This window comes from Salminus brasiliensis, chromosome 9 (assembly GCF_030463535.1).
Source record: "Salminus brasiliensis chromosome 9, fSalBra1.hap2, whole genome shotgun sequence".
In the NCBI taxonomy this organism is placed as follows: Eukaryota; Metazoa; Chordata; class Actinopteri; order Characiformes; family Bryconidae; genus Salminus; species Salminus brasiliensis.
In genome coordinates, this window is record NC_132886.1 from 24,901,041 (window position 1) to 24,913,496 (window position 12,456).

The window sequence follows — 12,456 nt, forward strand, 5'->3', positions numbered from 1 at the left end:
TGAATTAGGATGAAATTTGAACACTGGTGATAACACCGTTCATACTTGTTCAGCTTTGTTTGCAATAACGATGCATAACCCTGAGGACAAAACTGACTGCTAAGCATGGCCTGGGTCAAAAATGGAGCCGAGAAGATCTCTGAAAGACTTTATTATCCATGTAAAACACTATTGTAATGATCCCCTTTGTACTGCTGAGCGATAGAGTAGACTGCTGAGTAGATCGAGATAATGGAAATGACCCTCCCACCTCCCTTGAGTATATCTATGCCTTTTTGTGGCAGTAAAGTTTTGGTAGTGGTAAAGCCTGTTTTCATTATTGACCCAGGTCTTGTATAATAAGAAAAATCTACATAATTTGTCTGTACAGTTTTATGCAAAAAATCAGGCACCCCTGGTTTAATTACATGGTGTTGATTTTCTAGTTTTAATTAAGATCTCCTACAGAAAACAAGCCTTAGTACATTGTAAAGCATAATAAGGGTTATTTATGCAGGGTAACGTACTGCAAAAAAGGCAAATCAAATTTACAATATGACAAATTAGGAATTAGTAAAAAAATGCCATATTTAAGTTTTAGAAAATCAACAAAATGTGTTTGTCATTAGATATGGGGAGCCTAAATTTTGCATACAACTATATACAAAGTGCAACACATGACTTTTTGTCTTATGTTGAATTAATGTTCTGTCTTTAAAGCCAGAGAATCTGCTTTTAGCCAGCAAACTAAAAGGAGCCGCTGTTAAACTGGCTGATTTCGGCTTGGCCATTGAGGTGCAGGGAGACCAGCAGGCATGGTTTGGTACGTATCTGCCAATGTATTCATTTCACAGCTTCTTTAAGACATCATTGTGTTTATTTTTAATCTAAATTACTCTGTTATACAGTATATAACTGTGAGGTTGTTAGAGCTTGCACTGTTTATTCTACTGTATTAATAATCAGACAATCTACAGATTCAGATAATGCATTGCATAAATTAAATTCTTAAACAAGGCTTTAAAAACAAGCAACTTGAGAATCAGCATAAAATAATTCGTTCAGTTTATTTTGTGTTTATATGAGAGTAATTGTTACAGCCCTAATAATCATATAGCAAACTTCTCTTCATTCTTTGTGTTTATTTTTAATTTTTTTAATCCTTCAGTGAAGTTTAGATGGATCAGCATGAACCCCCGCATTTATTCCTCCATTGGAAATGATCACACATCAACATTACCATGCTTTCTGTAATGCTTCTTTTCTGGGATTTTATAATTGGCCTCAGAGGGAATGGTTATTCTGTAAAGCGTGCTATCAAGCAACAGTAATGGGCAGTGATGGCATCTCAGCTTTCATTACGATATACACAGAAGAAAAACAAGTTCACACAGCCATTCATTATTCATCTTTTTTTATATATGGTTGTATGGTTATGTGCAGTTCAAAAGATCACATTCATATTGATTTATATACAGCCACCGCATTTGAAACATCACAGTTTATTGTTTTGGGCCATCAATCTAGATCATGATTTCCTACATGTATAAAATCTGGGTGAATAAATCTATTCCTGACCTTTTCTAGTCAGTTCATCATTGTTTGGAAGTAATCACAAGCAGTAAGTAATATTGATCGTGATTTTCATTGCGGAGTATTTGGCATATGATGAAATTAAAGTGGTAGATGTGGTAAAAATATTGACATAGGTGTTTTAAAATCTGATGACCTCATTTAGAACTGTAAGCCAATGGGTGACACAAGCCTTCTAAAGATCTACATTTGCTCATTTCAAGACCAAAGACTGAAAAGGAATTTTTCAATTGACAGTCTCTTGATATCTGACCATGCAATAGGCCCAGGTGTTTTAGCAGCAAATCCTTGTGTTTGGAATTGACATTGACATTTGGTTAGGATATCACCATGACTTTTTATGTGGATGTTTTATGGTATTCAGTCTCGTTTTCTGACCAGTCTTATCAGAAATCCCACCCTCCTCTGAAAGCCCTGACATTCTTTATATTTACATAGTTCTACAGCTCTACTAGTTCATAGTTCTACTAGTTCTTATAACTATTTAGTAATAGCTCATGTATGCTTTGTCTTTTAAACCTACAGGCTTGCTTATATTCAACACAAAGAATCATTCCTTGAACCAAAAACTCAAAGTCTTCCTCATTTTTGGGAACGACAACTTTTATAGACCACCTGAGCGGTGGCAGGGACCTTCAACTTTGGTTCCAGCAAAATGTATTTTAATTTATACTTTTGTTTGTCTCTAAGGTTTTGCTGGGACTCCTGGTTATTTGTCTCCGGAGGTGTTGAGGAAGGAACCCTATGGGAAGCCAGTTGATATGTGGGCCTGCGGTATGTATTCCACATCAGCAAGCCTTCAGGTCTTTAAAACAGGTTATTTGTTTTAACAGTACCAACAATACCAACCTTCTTTATACCAACCATGAGCTCTGGCGTTTACATGGCAACAACCAAGATGAGGGATGTGTTGTATTCCAGCAACCTATATTTTTAACCCCTCTAATTTCCCCCTGCTTATCCTGGAAAGCTGCAACTGCTCAGTAAGACAAAAGAGGGGGTAAAATACTATAGAGTGAAATGGTCATTACTCCCTTTCGCTGTCAGACTTAAAGTCTTTTAAACCTGCAAATAATTCATTATTTTAAAGACTAATAGGAACAGAATAGAATATAATATAAGTACTATCCTGGCCCCAAAGGACATTGCAGCATTGCTATAGCAAAATATGTAATTGCACCTAAACTAGGCTAAAAGAAAATGGGCAGAAAAGAGATCACTGCCTTATTAGATATATTGATATATTGATATATTGTAAAACAGGGCAGTAGATGAGCAATATTTAAATTCATCTGTTAATGACCACCTTATGGATCTGTTTTTTCCACCTTAGAAGAATTAATTAGAATTTCTAGAATTAGATTAGAACTACTGCTGTGGACACTGACCAAGTAGCTCACTGTGCTTACTCAACATGCCAACATGCAGTTAAACACTATTTAAAACAGAGCTAACTAACAAGCTTTCCAACACCACAAAAAATTTGGAGTGCCGCGAGGCATCATATCCAAAGAAGAGGACCTGCATCTGTGGTTAAAGGTGCATAGATATATGGTTGTTTGAGTGTATGTTTGCTTTAATTTAGCATCTTCAGTCATAGATACAGGTCCTTGTCTATGGAAGGTGGTGAATATATGTTATATGTGCCTTATAGCTCTCAGATCTTTTTTTATTGTATTTGTAAAACTGTTGTTCAAAACGTAATTCTCCTCTTCTTCCAATTATTGTGACATCCTCAAACAGAGCATACTATATGACTGTTTGTTTATTATCACTGTGGTTGAACTCTATAACAATGGATCCACTGTTGCACCGAAGTTCTACACAAAATAAAGTAAGATAGTCATCCCCATTGTTTAATGGAAAAAAAGTTGAATAGAAATTTTCAGCTTTTTTACATCACATTTACATGAGAAATAGCACTGAATAGCAGGAGGAAGTTTAATTCCCAGTTCTTGAGTGAAATCCAGAACTGTGTAGGACAGCAATAACAAAAATATGGATGTGGCCGTGACATTTCTGCAATTTAGTTCACCAGCTAATGTTAAAAGGTTACGTTGACAGATGGGATAATATAGGGAATTTGCTGTTTGTGAAAACATGCACTGGAAGGTTGTGGAACTCTTAGACTGTGGAGGGGATTGTGTTCTCCGCGATTGTATTGTGTACACAGTGCAAATAATTGACTCATCTGAGTGTTTGATCCTCAGTGGAGAGGCTCCCTTAGCTCACAGCTCTATTGTATTCACTTTCACATATGAGAGAAAAGGGATGGATTCTGAAACTAAAGAAACGTCTCCATGGTGATTGTGAGGAGACAATAATAGGATAAAATAATGGGAGCTGTGATAAAAGTACCTCCTCCGCTATAAAAACAAGGGTATTAATGAAGATCTGGGAAAACACACTTGTTAAAGGCTAACAGAACCCAAATGGATAAATATGTCGGTTATATATAATAGCGAGAGGCAACTTACAAGAAAAAAACCTTCTTAACTTCTTAACAAGGTGTACTTTTCTCGTCGTTATGATAATGATTATTATTATTAATGAAAATAATAATAACAATGATAATAATAATAAAAGCATTTATTCGATTTTCTCTGTTTAAACCCAATCAGCTTATTAGTCACACATTCTCGTTTTCTAATGTTGCTCCTAAAATAAATGATTTATTAAATGCCTGCAGATCTGCTGCAGTGGACCACTGATGAATGGCTTTCATTTGAATCTCCTGATTAATCATGCGATTAGGAGGAATTTAGACATTGCTTCTGTGTTCTCCTCTTATTCACGGTTGTCCACCGTAACGCTGCACCTGTCAGACTGACAGATGGTTAAGCAGAACAACAAATGTATCATCACAGCGATGTTTGGCCAGCGGTGCAGGGCAAAGCAACAGGTTGACAATGTGCGAACTACAGCGAATTGCCCTTCTCATGTATTCAGAACCACTTATTCTGTTGAAATAAGTTCATTTGGGTGCCTAGTTTTAGCAACAACAACAGAAAAACATGTTCAACCGTTCAGTTTTACCTGACATCAGTTCTAATCCCATCTTTTTGCAACTTTATAGTATGTTGCTGTGGGAGTAGAGTTTGAGAACTGATGCTAAGCTCATGACCCCAAAACAAGTATTTAGTCTTCTTGTCTTTCTTTCTCCCTCTCCTTTCTTCCACTTTCTTCCTCTTTTTCTGCTTTTGACAAGCTGTGAGTTTTGTGAAAATAAAAATGGCAATATGACGCTTGCTTGACAACACATAAATTATATCATTTCATAAAAAACTCAACAAGGACAAGAACAATAGATGATGGACCAGTCCTATCTTAAACCTAAGCCTAGACTAAAAAGTATGTTCTACAGTGATTCTGTTTTGGCACTGCAATGTAGTTTAAGACTTGGCTTAATTCATGTCAGAGAAACTGGCTTACAGTGTTATTGCTGTGAAACCACACCAGTAACTGATGCATTATTAAGCAAATGTTTTTATTTTGAAGATGAAGAATTAATTTATCAAAATCCAAATAATAAACTTCTTGTTTTAGTAAAATGCTTGAAATATAGGTTAGAAATTATGGATACTTTGAGTAATACAGTTTGAGTAACACAGGCCTGGTTGCAGACCTCTCTGTTAACATTTAGTCACTATATAGATGTGTTCAGTTCCCCCAACAGCTCACCTGATTTATTTTAATGAAGGAAGTACATGCGTACATGTTTAGTGGTCCAACACGGATATTGTCAGTAAGTGTGTATGGTATAATGATTTATATGATTTATTGTTATATTAGTGACTCATCTTTGTAATGTTGTCAACAGGTGTGATCCTGTACATCTTGCTGGTGGGTTACCCTCCTTTCTGGGATGAGGACCAACACAGGCTCTATCAGCAGATCAAGGCTGGTGCATATGATGTAAGCCTCCTCGCACTGCACACACAAACACACACATTTCTTTCTCTCTCTCTCTCTCTCTCTGTATATGCATGCAAATGCACATACAGCTTGTCTTGTCCCCATAGAGATGTATTTTCAATAAAATAGGACTCTCTGAAGCAGATAAACATGAACCAATTGGCACCATGCCTAATGCCGGGCGTAGGCTAGAGGGGTATAAAGCCCCCCAGCATTGAGCTGTGGAGCAGTGGAACTGTGGTCTCTGGAATGATGGTGGTGCTCCATTCAGTACTTTAGAGATAATTTGGGGAGATGGGGATGAGGTGAGGTGGTGATCATCCAACATCCTGACTTTACTAACACAATTGTTGCTGAGTGCAATCAAATCCTCACAGCAGTGCTCCGACATCTAGTAGAAAGCCTTCCCTGGACAGTGGAGACGGTTACTCCAACACAAGCAGGATAAACACTAATTTTCAGAAGAAACAATAAATGACCAGGTGTCCCTATACTTTTGTCCATATCATGCACACTTTCACACTTTTTAAAAACCCGTCCTGTGCCTGGTTTCCACCGGCCTGTTCAGAAGGTGGGTCTCAGAAGCAAAGAGAGAGAGAGAGAGGGAGAGAGAGATGTGCCTCGGCCAGCACAGCAGCTTTCGTCCAGCTTGGCTTTGTCTCAAAGCTTTGAGATTAAACTTGGATTAAAGTGTCTCTAAGAGTTTCCCAAACCCTCAGACTTACTGTTCCTCTGCCAGCTTCCTCTTTCTATCTCCAGGCTGAAAGTTGTGCCTGTACTTTCCACAGTTCATTAACTGTAACTTTATGCAGAGTAATCATTTAGCATAAATAGAAAACCATTATGGAAATAGAAAAGTCTCTAATCTGTTAAACTGTTAATAACTCACACTAATCACGTTACAGCTGGAGTGTGTGGTATAAGGAAGTATTTGTAGGAGTGAAAGTATTTGTTCTGTTGTAAAATGGGATATCTCCTGTTTTCTTAAATCTGATTGGCTGAGCAAAGGATGTTTTTTTTCAGATTTTTACAGATTATTTTTTCTTCAATTACCCAACCCATACATTTTCTCCCCTTATCACATGCAATTCTCATGACACTGGGAGGGTGAAGACTGACACACCTCCCCCAACATGTGTGCAGCCAGCCATCGCCTCTCAATCAACGCTCTCAGAGAAGAGCGCTGTGTACCCGGCTCAGATGCATCGACCAGCAGACACGGCAGTGCCGGCCAGCACCGCACTGGAGTGATGTGGGGAGAAAGTTCAAGCTACCCACCCTGGAGAGAGCAAGGCCAATTGTGCTCTCTTGGGGCTGCGGCTGCCGGTAGCTAGCAGCATGACCGGGATTCAAACTAGCGATCCTCTGGTCATAGTGACAGTGGACCACTTGAGGCCCCACATTCACTGAATTCTGTATAGATCCTCCACAATATGAAAAAAGCTATCAAATTTGCGTTAATCAGGGAGAAGCTCACCACAATAACTTCATGAATATGACTTAAACATCATGCCACACATTTTAAGTGTTCAGTGAACTTCTTTGATGTTACTCGGTATCCATAGCCATCTGTTAACAAGCAACACTGCTGAGCGGAAAGTTCTTTATTGATTATTATTAATAATACATTATTTTATAAATATATTTCATCATTTTATGTTTTGTTGCCATTTTTACAGAGTTCTGATACACATGTTGCCCAGTAAAGCCCCTTAAGCATGGTAAAACCACTGTAACACTTGAGTGGTTTATTCTTCTGTGCTGTGAGTGAATAGGCCAATGTTCTAGGCCAATCTTACACCCCTCATAAGGCGCACCACGATGCTGTCTTGCTGTCTTGCACCCCGGCAACAGTCTATTTTCATGCCATCCGTCTGCGTCGTTAGGCAATGATATATCTTTGCGGATGGGCGTGGTGGTCTCAAAATGAGGTGTGTTCAGGTACATTTCTGGTGTATTATGATCTTGGCAACGGAAAACACAGGTGCACCACTGACTAAAAACAATCTATGCAGACATCAATAGTCAGACGCTCAGTGCTATCTTGGCAGCAAATTGCTGGCCCAGCGTGCATACACCCCTGCTTGTTACACACACATGGACACACAGAAGTGCACAAACTCGTAGCGCAGCCAGTTGAAAGCTATGCAAACTTTTACATCAACAATAAACTGAAAAAAAATTAAATAGTATTATTATAGAGGCGGGACGCTCCACCACTTCAGCAAGCCCTCCCAGACCGTGCATGATGCGCCACTGGAATAGCAATCCGCCAAAGTCAGACTGCACATGGCTCTTAAAGGGAATTGGGAATGACACGCTGATTGGTTTATTGATGTTAAGCCCAAAACACACCCATGAATAATTAAAAGACTTAGTACATGCCTTTTGCGTGTTTTGAGCTGCACAAGGCGTACTTTTCCCGTCGCTGCGCTAGCAAAGAAACACTGAAACGCCCTAAATCAAGCTGCACGGTGCACAGTTGATGACTCGCCTAAAGATCGCTCCGTCACATTGATACGCTGTGTTTGGCCTAACCCTTGGTTTACATAAGGAAGTGACATGTCCCTGTCATCTCTGCCTGTTTGTCTGTTGATTTGTTGACGCAGGGTGATACGGACTTGAAACCGACGATGGGAACCAAAAAGAAAAACAGGAACTGATTTTAAAAAAGGGGTTTTCATCCACAAGAACTAAATAAACCGAAACAGAAACTTGGAGTTTGAAACTTGCAGTGAGGATATGTTGCTTTGCTGTGGTGCGATTGGCCAGTCATGATTGGTCAAATATATAATTGCACAGTCCTTCCCCACCTGTTTTATGCAGTACCTCACTGACAATAAGCTGCGCATTTCTCAAACAGATTTGACACCATGCCATGCCTATATTCGTACAGTTTTAGGCCCTCAAAAGCTGCGGTGGGCTCAGTAAAGTCCTGTTAAAGGCAGACAGATGCATCTTCATCTGTTATTGGCTAACCAGTGGGCCCAGTGTCAGCAGCTAACAGCATAGGCTACCAGTACTGTCTTACACAAGCATCAGTACAGTCTGGCTGCACTAAATATGTCTGTAAATCTAAAAAAGTGACATTCTGTGTGTATTCTATCTGCAGTTTCCTTCTCCTGAGTGGGACACCGTAACCCCAGAGGCTAAAGATCTAATCAATAAGATGCTGACCATCAACCCTGCCAAACGCATCACTGCTGCAGAGGCCCTTAAACACCCTTGGATCTGCGTATGTATAAAAAGGCTCTGTCTGGCTTTTTACACTTTACATATAGGGGTTGGAAACAATGAGAAGAGTGAAGCAATGAGTTCTTTTCATTTCATATTTTATTGCACATTATTACATCCAATTAAACAGGGCTATTTATGCTCTTTTGCTCTCACAGCCTTGTCAGTCAGGTAATAAGGCAAATAAGGCGGAAGCTTTGACAGCAGCACCACCCGAGAGCCCATGAGAAATCCCTTTTTTATGAAACTTTAATTCAGTTTATTGATTTAATTCATTTTAATGAAACATGGACTTGTCCAAGGTTCTGGAAGCACTGCTGAAATCCAGTACTTATTGCGGTACCATGCAGGGATATCATTAACCCCTGCATACATACATACATACATACATACATACACTACAAACCAATATCAGCATTTTCTTCCAGAGCAACCCTAATACAGAACGTCAAGCCATCTCATGTGAGGGACTCATTAACAGGCTCCATTTCAATCTTTTAATGCAGGCCATCAGGCTTATTATTCTCCCTAAGTCCTTCCTCTGCAAAGCGTCTTCTGGTTATGTTGATGTGGTGTTTTTCCTCTTACTGATTGGCTTTGTGTATTTTCAGTGCCTTCAAAGCACGCTGTGACATTTGGTACATTTTTAGTTCTGCCAGTACATACACCTACACATTTGACTGTAAGAGCTCGCCTACATGTGTTATATATAACCACACTGGCTATATATAAATACCCATGCTTTTAACTAATTTCTCTGTTTCTATAGCAACGCTCCACAGTGGCGTCCATGATGCACAGACAGGAGACTGTGGAATGCCTGAAGAAGTTCAATGCCAGAAGAAAACTTAAGGTGAATACACACATACATACACACACACACACACACACACACACACACACACACACACACACACACACATAATGAGGACCTGACCTTGGCGTTGCTTTAAGTCCAACTGGAGAGACTTCCTTCATTACGGTTGAGTGTTCTTCCACATTTCTATACCACCAAACAGTCTCAGAGCTGTAAAGATAAGGTGAACATTTCAGGGCTGATGGATGGGGACGAAATCTGTTTCTTTATACATACTGTGGTGTGTGGAGACGTTGGCTTTGTAGCGAAGCCAGTGCTAGACCCAGCCGACGGTCTCAATTAATACAAAGGAGCCTAGAAATACAATGAGCTAAAACAATAAAAGTACCTTTAAAAACAACTTAAGTAGAAGTGCAAATGTAGCAGCTCACATAACAGGAAGTGTTGAGTAACTTCTTGCTACATAGTTTTGGAACTTCTGACTACACACAGCATTGGAAGTGAGGCTTTATTCAGGCTCTATTCTACGCATTGGTTTAAAATAACTAAAATGTAACTGAGAAAAAAACAGCTTGCGTTCCTCACTAATATACTTTACTATGGTAAAAGTAAAAGTATTATCATTTGAACAAAATGACCACTTCTCCTCACATAGAACTGTTTAACATTTAGCAGTTTTTGAACTGATGGCTTTATTCAGTATCATTTAAAATCATGCTTGTTTATTGTTTTTTCATTTATATGAATTAAAAATTTTAAAAAAAAAAAGCATCATTTTCAAATGGCTACCTTAGAAAGCAAATGGACTTTCACCTTCTTGGATTATTGTCTAATTATTGTCTTAGCCTAATGTTCAACACAGTTATGAATTAAACCAGTTAAACTTTGCTCTCTCTCACTCTCCTCATCTCTGCTGTCTCTTACAGGGTGCTATCCTGACCACCATGCTTGCCACAAAGACCTTCTCTAGTAAGATACAAAGCTTTGTTTGTTTCTGTCTTGTATTTCTAATGTGCTGATGCTGTGTGTGTCAGTTGTTTAACAGTTGTTTACCATATACAAATGCGTTGAGCATGTAGAGCATGATGGGCTATTGAATTCATCATTCAGACAGACTAATAGAAAAGGTTCTTACCCAAGATCTATAGAGAAGTTACTCCAGGACTGTACATAGACATGCATGCGTCTTAACTGCTCTGGGGCAGATATTGGCAGATATTGGCACACAAACTGCATCTGATATTTGTAAGATTCAGTAATCCCTAAGATGAGATATTGGTAGTTAATAGGGCCATTAAAAAAATTATAAAATATTGTCAGTTGATTTTTTATATTCCTATGTGTTGTTTTAGAAGTTTTCAAAAAGTACATTTAAATTAGAAGAAAAAATTGTTAAACAGGTTTAACAAAACAAATGTTGGTTGGGGTAAAATATGTTCAGGTTTTAAGTTAGATTTAATAGATTTAAAGTAAATGTTAGATTAAAGGTAAGCTGGTCACCTACTAAGCATGTAAGAGAGACCATCAAAATAATAGTGTTTCCAAAATATAGCCTATAGTTGATGTTAGATTTAAAATATTGTTAAATTATACTCCAAAAAAGGATTTTACAGTATAGATTATTTTAACCTTTTTTTTATTTTAGTAAATAATGTTGTAGCTCTAGCTATAAGCTAGAATAAACATTATGTACTTCATAGTGTTATTAAGACCAACCATGTTGATGAACCAAATGTATGAATGAACCAAAAGTTAATTCATACATATTTTAAGTAATTTGTGGAAACTGAGATGTTTGGTTCTGGTTTTCGAGTATTTGTTGTGTATGATTGTTATTAATCTGCATGAAATGGGCACAAATGGGATTAAATGGGAAATTAATATTAATATGTGATTTTTAGTGATATTTGTCTATATTAAATGGTCCACATCATGAACAAAGGTTCAATACAGGGTAGCCAGTCAGTACGGAGCTCCGTTAGATATGTCAGTGTTAAAGGCACGTTAACAGAAATGGAAAATCATGCAACATTGAATGTTTCTAAATAAGATCTGTAAGTTCTGGGTATGAATGCAAGATTCTAGGATTTCTCATCTTTTACAAAAAATGTCAGCCAGTGACTAGCAGCTTGTTGACATTGTGTGTGTGTGCTTGTGTGCGTAACTCATTATTTCTCTGCACTGTAAGAAGCTCAGATTTCTGCAGATAATTGCAAGGTAGTTTGGGTAATTATAGTTGCAATACATAAATTACTCTGTCATTCACAAGCTATTTTCTTCCTTTTAAGCGTCTTTGTCTCTATACTGTCGCCACCTCCACTCCAGTGTGAGAGAAGTGCACAACTAATTGGCCACCTGCTGCAGAGTGAACTAGTGTATGTGTGTGTGTGGGGGTCTGTCTGTGGATATGTATAGTGTCATGCAAATGTTTGGGCACTACTGGTCAAAATTGCAGTTACTGTGAATAGCTAGGTCAGTAGATAATGAACTGATCTCCAAAGGTTAAAGATAAAACATTTAGCCGTTAAGCAAGACTAGCATATTGTTTTTGTTGTGTACAATTTTAGAGTGAACACGAATAGAAGGGTGCAGAACTAAGTGAGAAGAACTTGACAGGTTATATATAGATGACGTCTTCATCTCTCTCATTTGATCTCCCTCTCCACTCTCTCCCAGGCAAGAATCCATACAAGAAGCCGGACGGTGTAAAGGTAGGTTTTTGATAAACTGCAATAGTGGAATCTCTGTAGTGAGCTGTTTTATAAAGAGATAAAAAAAGATGGATGGGTATAAGCTGATGTGGTTTCAATGGATTTTCATACACATCACTTCCACTATGCCTTGTCTAAGTCTTGTCTGTTGTTAGTCTTTCTGAGCAGTGCTAGAAGTGAATAGATACAAGTAGACACTGAAATGCC

At 38.3% G+C, this 12,456-nt stretch overlaps 1 protein-coding gene across 13 annotated transcripts in view; it reads left to right on the forward strand.

Annotated features, from left to right (window-relative positions):
• camk2d1 (calcium/calmodulin-dependent protein kinase (CaM kinase) II delta 1) overlaps window positions 1-12,456 on the forward strand; it is a 91,248-nt gene that overhangs the window by 60,940 nt on the left and 17,852 nt on the right. For all 13 annotated transcript variants that reach the window (XM_072687973.1, XM_072687978.1, XM_072687976.1 and 10 more), the window contains 7 exons: window positions 700-802; window positions 2,263-2,346; window positions 5,393-5,487; window positions 8,600-8,722; window positions 9,491-9,574; window positions 10,465-10,507; window positions 12,215-12,249. In XM_072687973.1, coding sequence (XP_072544074.1) covers window positions 700-802; window positions 2,263-2,346; window positions 5,393-5,487; window positions 8,600-8,722; window positions 9,491-9,574; window positions 10,465-10,507; window positions 12,215-12,249 — 567 coding nt within the window. The remainder of the gene's footprint in view (window positions 1-699; window positions 803-2,262; window positions 2,347-5,392; window positions 5,488-8,599; window positions 8,723-9,490; window positions 9,575-10,464; window positions 10,508-12,214; window positions 12,250-12,456) is intronic.